General features: G+C 36.6%; 1 protein-coding gene across 1 annotated transcript in view; it reads right to left on the reverse strand.

The window, feature by feature from the left end:
* Positions 1-15,352, reverse strand: part of LOC101715516 (cadherin-related family member 3) — a 98,255-nt gene that overhangs the window by 57,949 nt on the left and 24,954 nt on the right. Inside the window, exons 10-14 of the mRNA XM_087206748.1 lie at positions 15,171-15,284; positions 11,885-11,997; positions 11,046-11,191; positions 6,793-6,973; positions 4,505-4,661 (exon numbers count right to left, since the gene is read on the reverse strand). Of these exons, the coding sequence (XP_087062874.1) occupies positions 4,505-4,661; positions 6,793-6,973; positions 11,046-11,191; positions 11,885-11,997; positions 15,171-15,284 (711 nt within the window). The remainder of the gene's footprint in view (positions 1-4,504; positions 4,662-6,792; positions 6,974-11,045; positions 11,192-11,884; positions 11,998-15,170; positions 15,285-15,352) is intronic.

Consider the following 15,352-nt stretch of genomic DNA (forward strand, 5'->3'; position numbering starts at 1 on the left):
GTTTTTCTCTAAAATGAATTAGGTCTGAATTGGTATTAATGGGAATAATCTTTCAGAAGCGAGGTCTGAACTGTAAGCTTCAAAATCATGCAAAAACAAAACGAGGTTGACTCTGTGAGAGAGGTCAAAGCAGCTCATATTTTTGCTTTTTCCTTTCACCCTCCTGGGAAGAATGTGCATGGCAGGCATGACATTTTCAGGATCTTTAATTATGTTAAATACGCGGCGACATCCAAGAGTATTCTCTCACAGCTCATGTATAATCATGCGGTTCTCAGGGTGGTCATAGCCTGGACTGGACGTGAGACCATGTAAGGGGATGGGGAAAATGATGTGATCATGTTCCATCTCCAGTTCTTCTGAGGTCCTCTCTGTGCCTCAGCCATAGTTACATTAACTATTTTTCTCAACAATCAACATTTATTAGGCAGGGAAGTTATGTGTAGCAAGTTAATAAAGAAAAGCATACGTGAATGACATTATTTTCTTAAGATTCTATAATGTTCCATAAATTACAGAATCTTGGGACTATGGATGAATTAGTCAAGTGGAAGAAAAATAGTTTCTTCATAAGTGACATAGACAGCTAGGTAGTCTCTAAGGTACTTTCCAATTCTAAGATGCTACAGACTACCTTCTAAGTAGATAAAAACAGGAGACATAAAGAATATTAATGGCGTAAAGCCTGACATCAATCGGTAAGTTCACGATTCATGCTGGTATTACTGCTCCAAGATTGCTGTATGTCTTTTCTCACCCTTAATTTATATTATGATAATATTCAAACTAGAAATAACTTGAGCATTGAAAAGAACTATAGCTACTCTTAAAAAAAGAACCAGAGGCAGATACAAACATACTTAGAAATTTTATACATGTCTGGGATAGCAGGGTGCTGTGCAAGTATTATTGTGAGTTGGTGTCCATAAAAATATTTATGGATTTCTTACTACCCTCTAAACAAAAAAAATGAATTATTTTTCATTTTGAAACACTTAGATATTAAGGGACATCTGTTAAAATACTTATAGGAAAATATAGATTATTTTCCAGGATATGTGAATTTGTCACACAAATATATAAGGAAAACAAGAAGGGTAAATACACATTTATCCTGATTGCACAAAGGATGCTCAAATGTTTCATGTTTATTCACAGAGTGGGTACATATATGAAAAGATGTGCAACTCTTTTACCAACCAGACAAAAGCATGTTAAACTGTGAGGGGGTACCAAATACTAAGATAAAGGGTGCTGAACAGCAATTCTGCTTATACGCTGCTGGCCAAAATGTAAACTGGTAAAACCAGCCTGGAAAATGACTTGACACTACTGCATGTAGCTGAATATTTACACGCTCAGACAGGGCGGTTCTGAGCTTAGGTGTATACCTGAAGAAAGTATCAAGTGGAACATCCAAGAATGTTCATGGCAGCAATAGGCATGGGCTGTGGTTTGAATCTGAAACATCCCCAAGGCTCAGGGTTGGAGTGATTGAATCCACTGGCCTTGACAATGGATCAATCCATGCATGGGTTCATCACTTGATGGCTGAATGGAAAATGCTGCAAACCAAGGAGGGGGATCTAGTACCAGGAGTGGAGTCCTGGGTGCATGGCCTGGGGGAATGTATTTTGTCCCTGGCCCTGGCTTGCTCTCCCTTTCTCTGCTTCCTGGCTCCCAAGAAGGGAGTGCTTTCCTCCTCCAAATCCTTCTGCCATGACCTATCTGCTTCACCACACAGGCCGAAAAGCAATGGAACCCACTGAACGGGAGCTGAAACCTCTAAACTGGGAGCCAACCTAAATCTTTCTGACTTAAAGTTGATTTCTCAGGTATTTTGGTCACAGTGACAGAAAGTCTAATACAATACAATAAGCAAACACTAGGAAGAAGTCAATTAGTGTAAAAATGATTAGAATCCCTTGATGTAATATTAAGGAATAGCATGGAACATTACAGCGATGACAGAAACAAGTAGATAGATACTCCCCACAGATAGTCGACTTAGGTATATAGCATAAATATCCAGTTGAGGAGATGGCATACATTATATCACTTTTTAATACTCAAGAACTAAATAATCACAACAATATTGTCTAAGAATATACACTTAGATGATAAAACTAAACTCCCCAAGGCAATGATAGAACAAAATTGGAGATACTGGTTGTGCTAGAGGACACATCAAAGGGTGGGAAAGGGTAATGACACAGCTGTTAGTGATTTTCCAGTTCTGAAGAGGGTGATAGGTTCAGAGGTTTATTTTATTACCAAGCTGTATAACTTGCAAACATGTTAATCATGTTATCTTGAAAATATAAAACATTGCATTTTTAATAATTAAAAATAGACCGACTAAAATACATTGGGGCCATTTTTCAGACCCATGCTCATTAAAGAAAAATAACCTAATAAAACATATGATTATCAATATTAACTTAAAGTAATATCTATTTTATTATTTCATTTAGAAGCTAAATACACTGCATGTGAAATCATTTGTATTAAATAGGAATTTACTGCTCAACATCAAAATTATAAGTTTGTCATTGGCAATCTGGAGAAAATCACTGCTCAATGAGTTCAGATAAATTTATAAATTTAAAATGAACATCTACTATTCTGCTAGAGCTTTAATTATTATTTTGGCATAAAATGTTGGTGCTGATCTTAACTTGGGGTTTTGAGTGACTGCACTGCTGAAACTCTATTTCCCCTCTTACTACAATATGTATGCCAATGTATGATCACTGGAAAGCTAATCAATCTTTTTTTACATTAAAAACTTCAGTTCTAAATTATTGAGTTTAAACCTCAAGCATTGTTGCAAAGCCAGATACATTTTCTACTTTGGTTCCTCTAATAAGTGTTTAATTAACCAAGCATTAAAATTCTGTCCCTTCCTTTTTGCTACTAACTGACTTTTCTTCCATGACTGCTGCAGCAGGATAAAGCTGCTGCCAATTTAATCGCACTTTTCAAAAATTCTATTGTTCATCTGCAATCATACATAAATTGGGGGAAAAAGGGTTTAACATACGTCAGTGAGTTCTACTGAAGTTAATATTCTCTGATTTCCAAGGTAGGGTAGGAAACTCCTTCAGAGTACTGTGGTTCCATGGTTTTGATTCTATGAATTTAACATGACTGGTTTTATGGTGTCAAAATCAGAGCAGGTCTAGTACAATAATTTTGTTTTTGTTTGTGCAGTCTGTGTGCTTATTTTGTTTTATTTTTCTTAGAGTTTTCTGAATAGGGAGAATTCAAAGATTTGTTGTATGGTGCCAGGATTTTTACACTTCTTAATTGAGGATATTTTAATCTTGCATTGTTTTCCATTATTGTGCATCTATAGTTATAATCCATTTGGTTTGTTTTAATATTCTGATCGTATTGGTAATATATTCCAGTTGCATAAAACTATGAAAAGCAAGCATTGATTCAGTAATTTGACACTAAATCCTGTCAGTGTCTTGCAAAGCAATTTCACGATTTAACTTTGTTCATTTGTTATTCATTAATTGGGCCATTGATTAACATATCAATATATCTAGCCAATACTTATTATGTGGCAGACACTAGTTTAGTAACAGATTTTCTTTCTCTCACTGTTTGACTGGGGAAACAAAAGACTATGAGAATCCAAGGAGACACATCTGACTCAGATGAGAGAGAGAAGGAGTCAGGGATGGCTTCCTGAAAGGGTGTGTGTTGACCCCAAACTGTGAAGGCTCTGGCTGACCACAGCACATGCACCGGGACTGGGAGGCCCAACTAAATTTGTCACAGTAGTTCAAGATTGTGAAAGTGACTCTGTGCTGGTTGGACAGGGTGAGACGCAGATGCAAAGGTGACCAGGTCTGTATGGAAGATGTTGGGGCAGGTGTCCTCCTCACCAAAGCAAGGTGAGAAGAACAAGTGTTACCTCAGACTCATTCATGCAGACCCTGCTGGTTTGTTTGCTGCTGATGATCAGGGCAAGCTAATGACTGACTGGACCAGTCAGACCCAGCTTACTCTTTACAGTCCATGGCCATGCAGCAAAAGGTGGCTGATCTAGGCCTCCAGACCTACTGGGAATAAAATCTATTTTCCCCGAGTTAGAAAAATATTTATGGTGTTGCATATTCCAGGATGCAGTTCTAAAGTATGCACATTTATCCTATTACTGTTCTACACTCAATATTTAATGTATTTCTGAAAGGTAATTTTAACAAACCCCAAAGGAACAGACAGTATTTTGTCATAGAACCATTTGTTCTAGGAAATATAACCTTCCCAGTTCAGTTCCCAAGATCAAATTGCATTTCAGTGCTCATCCCAAAGCAGGATATGTTGTTAGCAAGTTAAGGTTCAGTTGAAAATCCCGGAACAAATTCTGCCATCAGCTATTTGAACTACTGTAGTTCATTAAGAAGTTTAAAATAACAAAAATAAAATGTTTTTTCTATCTAGGGTTAATCACAGGGCCACAATCAGAGAGCAACTTTAAAATACTTACTTTTAGCTCATTGTTTGTGAGACTAAAGGTTTCATTTGAAAAAGGATCCATAATCAAATGATAAGTTATGTTGCTATTGGGAAAAGCTCCATCCATATCTATGCAGGCCAGGGAGACTAAATGAGTTCCGACTGGCGTGTTTTCAGCAAGCTCAATTCTGTAAAGAGTAAAATTTTTTTAAAAAGTGGTAGAACATGTTAATCTAGACTTATGCAGATGATCATATTTAATATAAAAGGCATTTTATAACAGGATCACATTATAAACAACTACTTTGCCAATGAGAAAATCACAGTGTTGGTCAAAAATTATATAAAAAAAAAGAATTGGCATCCTTGCTAAGACCAAGGGTAATGAACTGCTATTATGTTGAATTAATAAGAAGCAAATTTCCTAAGACATACATGTTATTGAACAAAATGACAAGTTGTACCTGTGATTTATAATCTTATATTTGTAGATCTTAGAGCTCTGTGTCACCTCCTCCAATTAATAGAATCATGCTTATTCTTTTAGGCAGAGACAATATCATTGTCTCCATTTAAAATAAGGCCAGTGAGAACTACTGGGGTTAAATCTACTCAGTAGTAAGCAGGGATTGTTGATTCTACAATATTCAATGTCCCTCTGTATAATCCTGACTTCTCTAACACTTCCCACCTGGCATATGCCAGATGAACTGGCAAATAAAATGGGAATGGAAAGCCATGTGTTGGTACTAGGTAAGATGATTGAAATTTGGAGTGTCTCTGACATGCCTTCCCATCTCTCCATGTGGCTGGGGGCAAAAGCCAATAGTAATTGAATCAACTGGTCTCCCTGAGTCACAGCAGGGAGGTCTGCCACACAGCACAGCCAGGAAATCTGGGCTGCTCCTCTCAGGAGACACACAGGGACATTTCCTGGATGTAGCCAGTGATGCAGGTCTTTAAGATTTTTCACAGGAGCTCAGTGGTAAGTATGTTGGCTAGTATAAACTACTATAATTGCATTTTTCCTCAGTTTTAAAAGATTCTTTCTAATTTAATCATTGAAAATAATTTAGGATTTAAAAACCAATAAAATAAAAGATGAATTGCTAACTTGTTAAGATGGCAACAATTCTGTCCTAAACACAAACTTTTCTAGTATTTCTCCAATGAAAATTGGAATCCTGCTATCTAGAATACAAAGAGAAGGCAAAGTACTATAGGTTTGGCTGCAGAATTAGTCTTTGCTGTTACAAACTTTTGATTTTTTAACAACAAAAAAAGCCTCTGGCAAGAAGTTTACAAACTAAATTTAGTTCTTTAAATTATTTTTACTTGGTATATAAAACAAACAAAAGGTACATATTTCTGGGGTTCCAGGTGGTGATTCAATGTTGTATACCTTATGAGGTCCTTAAATTAGCTAAATATATTTAGTTCTTCAAAAGTTTATCATTTCAAAATGGTGAAAACTCTCTAAATCCTTTTTGTGTTTTGAAATATACAGAACATTTCATTATCTGTAGTCAGCCTACTGCAGAATAGTGCATCAAAACTTCTTGCTCCTGACTATAATTCAGGGCCCACCACGAATCCACCTCTCCCAGCCCTCTCTCCCTCAACTCTCTCCAGGCCCTGGTTGACACCGTCTGATTCTTAGCTTCTATGAGAATAGAAAATGTCATTGTTGAAGTACAGTAGAACGAAGACACTATTTCTATATGTGGATTCTGTGCTTGTTTTATTACCACATAAATGCTTCTCTGCATATCTATCCACAAAATGTTGTTTCAAGTGGGAGATAAGGCATTCATGGGTATACCACCCAAAACCTTTCCTAAGGTGTTTCAATACAGCGTTTCTGCTAAGCAGCATCTCCTGTGCTTCACAAGAAAGGCTGTCTGAATCCTCCTGTGCATAGCTCCTGGTAGTCCCATACAGGTGATATTTTGATGGGAAGCACGCACACCTATGTTTTCCCTCTGTTTTTTTTTTTTTTTTTTTGTATTTGGGTTGAGCACTCCTAATCCAAAAGGAGAAATGCTCCAAAATCTGTCATCACACTAGAGCACAAACAGTTTTGAATTTTGGAGCATTTCAGACTTGAATGTTAAACTTGGCTAGAACACAAATAAAGCAAGTGTACTTATGCCTCTGAAGAGAAAGGAAGAAAAGTTACACGTTTTTTGAAAATATGTGAAGAAAAGAATGAAAAGTTTTTCCTTTAATCCAGAGATGGTATGGTGCTCACCCACTTATTTCTCTCCTGTTCCTCCCTATGGAAAACCCAAAGACCGAGCAATGGCAATCACAACTCACACGTAAATATCCTGGGAGCACCGAGGTGGGTTGTCATTCACATCCTGTAGAATCACCGTGAATGTCCCAGTTGTTGAATGTGCCCATTGGCTGTCATAAACTCTGACACGTAATACCCAAGACTTTGGGATGCCAACATCTTCATAATCTAAAGGATAGGCAACTGTAACCTCTCCTGAATCTAAAAAGCAACCAGATCAAAACATATTCAACACTTCTAAGATGAGTAAGTTATGAACTAAAGCAACAGCATGGGTAAAACAGTTCTTAGGGTGCAATAAAGGTCAGCCACTGACTTGCTGAGGCTCACAGACCAGTCACATTGTGAATCTGTGAGAACTGGGGTTGGGTTACTGACAGGGGAAGACAGGAACCTCGTACACTGCGATGGTCAGAAAACATCTCATGAGAGGGTCGTGATGGTGGGTGTGGAGCACAAAGTGAAGGTTATGCTGAGCATGGAAAAATGAGCACAGGATATACAGGGAGAAGATGGGGGTACTTGGGGCGGTAAAGTGGATGTGAGTGCCACAAATAACAAAGAAAACTGGCCACTGCTTTTCTGATTATTTTTGTGCCCATGTTTGCAGAGCCTGGAAGCTTATGTGTGCTCACCCTCATGAACAGTGTGCTAGGTCTCCCCTGCACAGCATGTGCTCACTGTGTCTTTCGAGGTGCTCACTCTCTGGGCACTGTTATCTACAGCGCATTGCCTAGTGGATTGCTCAGGAAGAACTACAGGAATCCAAGCTCTTTATTGTTTCCACCTCCCTAATATCTCTCTACTGTCTTTATCTATAAGATCATTTTGCTGCATACATATTTTTAACGTTCATTTTGTATCTTCAAGTTTTCTAAATATGTTATTTCATTAACTTAAGAAAAAGGTCCTGGCCAAATGTCTATTTACAATTTCATTATCACACTCTTATAAGTAACTTAGTCTTTTCTGGCCAGGGCCTCAAATAACTGTTTTTAAAGTTATCATCTAGTAGTTTATTAGAAAATGTCTCAGATTTAGCCAGTCTGGGTTGCTCTTTCTGAGAACATCATTTTCTTTTTAAATATGGAACTTCACATCTTTTATTATAGGGCCGTATCCCTGAATGGTACTTTTGTGTATTTGTTGTTCCAGTGCTTTGGGTTGCTTCCTTGGGAATTTTTAGAATATGATTGAAAGTGCTGGCCCTTCTCTACCTATCTTCTATGGCTATCATCTTTGTGTGTGTGTGTGTGTGTGTGTGTGTGTGTGTGTGTGTCTATTTTTGTGTAATTAAGTCTTTAAATAATCAAAAATTTGTGGAAAATATTTTTTTCTCTTGAGAGTAATTTGTTGACCTAATGCCTCATCATCCCTGATGTTTTAATGTGCATTTCCCAAAAGCAAAGGTACTCTCCAATGCAGCCATAATACACACATCAAAAGCAGAATGATCACAGCAACATGCAATACTGAGGGTCTCATTCAAATTCCACTGATTGTCACGATGTTTTTATAGCAGAAGTTTGAGTTCAGAATTGCTCAATGTCATGTTTCTTTGGGCTTCTTCAATCTGCAAAAGTTCTTCAGTTTTCCCTTGAGTTTTATGGCCTTGGCCTTTTGAAAGATTAAAGGGTAAGAATTTTGGAGAATTTCTCTCAAACTGGCCTTGCTGGATGTTTGCTCATGATTAGATTCAGGTTGTGCAGCTCTCAGCTAAATATCACAGACATTCTACTCCATTCTCATCACCTAACTTCAGTTTGTCTCTCTACTGATGATATCCACTTTAGCTACCTGACTAAGCTGGTGGCTGCCAGTATGCTCTGTACCTAAATTACTATTTTACCTTGCTTTTTTTTGAGATGTATTCTGTCTTTTAAAAAATCTAAGACTTTTTAAATTTATCTAATGAAAATTATACAAATCTTTTAAATATATAACAAATATAAGATAAATATAAAAAAATTAAATAGAAATAGATTAAATGAAAAATTACACACTTAGGTACCCTAGTCTAGCATCGACTTAACAAAATATGCTGAGACTATATTAACTGACACTATTCAATTTTTACTTCAAAGTAAAAAAGGATTACAATAATTATATAATTATATAAAAGACATTTCTCTAACAAGAAGGAATAGGTCTTAATACATATTTCCTTAAACAAAACACTTAACCACATAAGGCAGAAACATGAAACTAAAGGGAAAATCATGTATCTACCACTATTACTGAATTTTGAAACTATGTAAACATTCTATTCCTCCTCAAACTCTCAATTTATACACATATATATGTCTCCATGGACTCAAGGTGACTGATTTTATATGGTGGGTCATAGTCTACAAATATGAGGATTTATAATTTTATTGATATATACTCACTCTGAGAGTGTATCATGGTATGATAGTTACGTGCACATAGCAATGTACAATGAGCACATTTGGCTAATAAGCACTTTCATCTCCTTCAGTGTTAATCACCTGTATACACTGGAAACTTCTGTGCTGGTCTAGCTGATGTGAAATGCACCACACTGTTGTAACCTGAGGTTACTCGACTGTACTATAGAAAACCAGGGCTAATTCCTCCTATCCACCTCTCAGTTTCCTCAGCTCACTTTGTCCATCCCCTCTCCCTCCCACCCCTTCCATGCACCCCAGCATTCTCCTGTGAGATTACCTTCTCACTTTCCACAAATGAGTGAGAGAATGTGAGATGGCCTTCTACATCTAGTTTCTTTCACTTAACACAGTGATCCCAGCCCACCACTGCGGGCATCCTTCTGCTGATGGGTGAGGAGCACCCACCGTACACATAGACCACATCTGCCTACCCATGCATCTGCCACGGGCATCTTGGCTGGTTCTATACACAATTATTTTGATATGCAAATTGTCCTAGCATTGGGTAGGGGGATCTAATTCTAGGTAATTTCTGTATCTCACTAACATTTTTTGCCATTCTTTGAATATATTCTTGCTTTCTGGCTCTTCATATGTTTTAACTGCTGCAACCACAGAAAGCAATTTGCTAATGTTCTTTTGTGAGGAAAACGCCATTGAGAAGTCATATTTCAGTAACAGGCATGCATGGCCATTGCCACTGTAGTATCATGCTTCCAAGCTCTGCTACTCTTATGAGGACACAGACTCCACATGCATGCGTCTGTGTGTGTCTACGCTATGCTTCCACCAGTATTTGTGTAACTATACACACTTGTACAAATACATGTAATGCAAACCCTAAGTTCATTCTGATGGTGCCAACTTTAATCTGTTCCCATATGGTTCACCCTCATGTTTTCATGCTCTGCAATTGTAATCACATCTCTGGCAGGAGAAATTGGGCTTCCTCTTTCTTTCACGTAGTGATTCTCTCAGTCCCCTGCAGGTGGGGATGCTGCTCCCTCAGCCCTGCCCCAGCCCCATGCCCTGGTCTTGCTCCCCCACCCCAGGGCTAACCTCACCCCGTCACATTCCGACTCCCAGCGGGGGACAATATGTGTTCAAGCCTGTTTTTTTTTCACATAAGGAAAAATACATTAATTTTTTTGTTTATTTTGAGAGAGGGTCTCACTAGTGATCCCACTCAAGCTGGCCTTGAACTCACAGTGTAGCCTAGGCAGGCCCAGTGGCACCGCCACCACGGCTGGCAGTACAACCACTCTTAGCAGCAGACATATTGCTTTCCTTGCTTTATGCACACATGATTAGAGGTATGAACTCCTGACTCCGGGTCACGGGGAAGGTGTGTAGCATTACAGGTGTCATAATCAGGCAGACTGATTCCAAGTGCAGGTTTGCCACCAAAATTAGTTGTGTGAGTTTGAGTCTGAGAACTCCTCCGAGATGCTGCCTGTTAGATGGGAGTTGGGACAGAACAATCACAGAGGCATCGTTACGTACACACCATGCTCTCGAGAACATGTGATCCACAATAGATATTCAATCTACATTAGCTAGCATTCTGTTTTCCATGGGAAAGCTTGCTTCTCAGAGGAAAAATCCTACAGTGTGGTGCTGGGAAACGCTGCTGTGGGTCTGAATCTCCCAGAGTCTTCTGGAGAAGCCGGTTGTGCAGATATTTTCCACACACAGAGAAGGAAGGAGTAGGTACAGTTACTCCACGTAAACATGGTAAGTGCACTGACAGGTATGTCACAGATGTTTCCTCCTGATAGAATAACAATCAGGCTTATTTTTAACTGGTGAAAAACACTTCATATTATGCTTTCTGCAATGACTAGCCACAAAAATCATTATACCTTCATTTATAAAAAATTCTTTGTGTGTTCCTACAAACTCATAGCGCACCGAGTCCTCTGCATCTCTGTCAGTCGCTGTTAACGTCACCAGCTTCGTGCCAAGCGGCACATTTTCGTGAATATGTAGAGGAGCGTCCGGCATGTATCTGTGGGACGAAAGGGATATTTTTATTGCTCAGTGTAAACAAATGTCTCTGTTCATCTATGTCACACAGTAAATGTTTTAAATTTCATATGGTATGTACAGTAGCAGCTTAAAGCTAGTGCCTTCAGACCATTTGTAAATTGCTACCCATACTAGAGAATGATTATCTATTACAAAATGAACTTAATATTTTAACCTACATTCCCTCTGTAGTCCCTTTTATTGACCAGTAAACTTTACTGCATTCCAGATAAGAACATATTACCACCACCGCACAAATCACTTTTGCCTTTCATATTCATTAAATATGGAAACATTTCAATGCCAGCAAGTACTTATCATCCAAATTCTCTCCAGTGGCTACATCGATTTCACAATATGAACATAACGATGTACATGCTCTATAATATTTTATTTACAATAAATACCAGGAAGTGGAAACTGAATTCTATTTCAACAACAAAAAAAACCTGATTATCTTTTGTAGTTTTCGGAGCAAAGAGTAAACGGAGTTGACTTTCACTGCAGGTAAAAAGCATCAAGATAGAGTTCAAAGAAGTTTGCTATCTAGACTGCTTTGCATTTGCTAGAGAAAATTTAGAATGGAAATAATGTAAAACATTGAGCTTTATGCTGTTATAGCAGTTTCATGGTAAAATCCCTGCTTCTAAGTACTGGAGGACTCGAGGCTCACGTGAGAACGGGGCTCTCGTCGTTGACGTCCTGGATGTGCAGGGTGACCGTACCCACGCAGGACTCCGTGGGGCCTCTGCCCCGGGCTCTCACAGCGACCACGAACTGGAAATGCTGCAATAGACAAGGAAAGACACAACTTCTCCGGTGCTTGGAATATACAATTTCTCTTTTCATAAAATATGCTTTAAAGGGGATTTAGCTCAGTGGTTTCACCGCCTGCTGCGCAAGCACAAGGACCCGAGTTCGATCCCCGGTACGAAAAAAAAAAAGTAAAATTGCAATGTACTTTAAAATTTGGGAGCATAAAAATATACAATTCCCCAAACACCTGAAGATCATTTGATGAAAGAGGTGATGGTTCATACTCTTGTACAGTTTCTGCTACTGATGCTGCCTTCCACCTCTTAGGGAGCTTGGGTCCTATTTTAGTAGGTTTCTGCATACTACATTTAAGGTAAAATCTGAGATTAAAATTTGTTGAAATATAATACTAAAGAAGTAAATTGTTTCATGATTTAGGGGAAAAAATCTGTGAAGCTCAACAACCATCTTAATCTTGGAAAGTTTTGAAAGACTGAGATATTTTATAAATTTCATAAAATGTAAAATTTTATTTAAAGAAGTGATATTCCAGTGCTCCAAATGATTAGGAAATGTAGCCTGATAAGTTAATAACTAGGTATAATGAAATCAGCAAATGTTTTAAATTTTTAAATTAAATTTAATTCTGTAATAATGAGTACACGTAATCGCTTCAAAATACATTGAATCTGATAAAATTGTACCTTATTGAGCCTTCAAAGGCAAGAATATTTAAAATTAAGTAAGAAGAAATTGAAGATCACAAGGAAGGTTTACTAAAATTTGACATTCACAACAACATTACCATTTAAGTAAATTACTATGCAAAAAAGTATGTATCGATTATTTATTTAGAAACAAAATAAGCAAACAAGAAAGCCTATACAGTAAGAGAAGTATGTCTAAGTTGTGTATGCAAAAAGCTACCTCTTAGAAGTAAGGGTAAGGTTGACAACAAGGGTAATTTGGAATGCAGAATAGTGAAGAAAATGCTTTTGAACCAGTAACTAGAGTTCATGCTGTTACTAAAAAACTCTTCCTTGAATACTGATTATTTGATGTAAGGTGCAATATTCTAGAAATAAAGACTAAATTAAAATAACTTTATTTTGGCAGAAATTACATTCTAATGGAGAAGACTGCCATGTAAACCGAAGGAGGGAGCCAGTCTATCAAGCAGAGGTTTGCTTGTAGCTCAGAATGATGTACAGAGTAAAATAACTGGCCCCGATCCTTCCAGAATACTCCTGATATGAAATTATGAGGGAGAGAGAGAGAGAGAGAGAGAGAGAGAGAGAGAGAGAGAGAGAGAGAGAGAGCCTAATGTCCTATTAATTATGTGGTCTGAGAAGTACCAAGACATCAAATTAACGTCTAAACTGACCCAGGTCACATGTAATCAATCAATCAATCCTCTGGAGGAACAAATCCTCAAAATTGCCCAAATAGATTTCCTACATGAAAGCTCTTCTAAAGATAAGCTCAAGCTGGGAAATAAATATAAATTGAATATACAAAGCACTGTGAGTAATAGCTGGGAGCAGGATAGCTAACCAGAATTCAAGTATCAAAATTTAATTAAAAGATTAATAAATTGGATTTAGTAATCTATATTGAAAAATATCTCATATGGGATTGATTACATGCCTGAACACAAGGATGGATAATCATAGAAAATGTTTTACAGTAACACAGAGTATTGATAGAAAAAGATAAAGAAATTACACAGTAATCTGAGAAGATGGAGGAAAAGACTATAAAATCAAAATCAAATTCCTGATAAAAGTTAACAAACTAGTAATAAATGAAGTTTTCTTTATTCAGTCAAGATGACTTACCAAAACCCTACAGCAAACGCCATTCTTATTTGAAACTTTCAAACAATATCTTTGAAAATCATGACAAAATAAGGATTCCTGCTAACACCATTTCTAGTAAACATTGTTCTGGAAGTCCTCATCAGAAAAGTAAAGCATGTAACAAATAAAAAATTATAAGGATTAGAGAGAAAAAACAGCTGTCATTTTTCATAGATATTTTATGGAAATAACATAGAACACATAAAACAGAAAATAAAAGATCATCTATGAATTATTAGAATCAAAAAAGGATTTTACAATGTTGCTATTTTCAAGATTAAAATAACAAAATTAATAATTTCATTTATAACCATGGAAAACACTTAAAAATAAATGCTCGGCAATAAAATCCAAAATGTCTAGGAATAGCATATACATGATGTGAAAGAACATTATGGATAAAAAACATAGAAAATGTTATTGAAGGATTTAGAGTTCTAAATGAATGAGTGAATCTTCCAAGGTTATCAATGACAAAGATGCCTGTTTTCTTCAGTGTAATTTACAAATTCAATGCAATTAAAATAAAAATGTCAATGAGACTTTTTAATAAAGTTAATCCTGAACACTATATGAAAGAACAAAGAAGCAAAAAGAATGAAGGCAATCTGAATGATATAGCAAAGCTGGCTATGAGACCCAATCCAGAAAAGTAGCTGTTTTGTTTTATTTTTTAACTCTCACATGATAAGAAAATTTCTAGCCAAATTATTTAAATAATTTGTAATTTAAAAAGCCATGGTTTTCAAATTGTTTTTAAAATGTCTTATAATTCTATTACTGGAAACACTGAAAAATATTCAAAATATACAGAACACACTTGAAATTTAATGGCCTCATTTCCCAGAACAATTTGTTAGGAAAGAGCAAATTGTGTTGTTCTCTGTCTCCTTATAAACTTTTTCTTTCCAATTATTTGCAAACTTGATATTTGACTGAGGTTTGAGGGAAAGAAAGGTTAAGCCAGGCCTCCACAGTCGAGTAAGGCAAAGATAGATGCAATTCTCCATAGAATTCAAGACTAAAGGAATGTAACTTTTAAAACCACACATAACATTTCCATAGTTCTAGGCTTTTGAATATGGACAATCTATTCGCTATCTTCTATGTACACCCTCAGAAGAAGCACACACAAAAGTGATATTTCAATCAAGTATAAATAAAAAGTAAAATGAAACAAATAAGCTTTTACATTTATTTTCTTAAAATAAGTATGTATTTATTCTAGATAATGCAAAAATGGTATTACTTAAATGTAGTAACTTTTGTTTCCATTTAGGTAAATTTTAATGATTATTTCAAATTGTTGAATATTTAAATACTCTGTTTCACACTAAGTCTCACCTTAGGATTTGTTTCATAGTCCAAAGGAGGCTCAGCAGTTTTAGAAATGACACCATTCAATGAATCCAAAGCAAAATAGGTAGTGGCATTACTTGAAGAATTTAGTATTAAAAACTTAGGAAGAAAACCACATAAACATGGTTAATACATTAGTGAAAAAGCATGAATTTTGAACTGACAGT

Source organism: Heterocephalus glaber, unplaced genomic scaffold, assembly GCF_053883595.1.
Source record: "Heterocephalus glaber isolate CG9 unplaced genomic scaffold, H.glaber_assembly_v1.0 deba00000678, whole genome shotgun sequence".
Classification (NCBI taxonomy): domain Eukaryota; kingdom Metazoa; phylum Chordata; class Mammalia; order Rodentia; family Bathyergidae; genus Heterocephalus; species Heterocephalus glaber.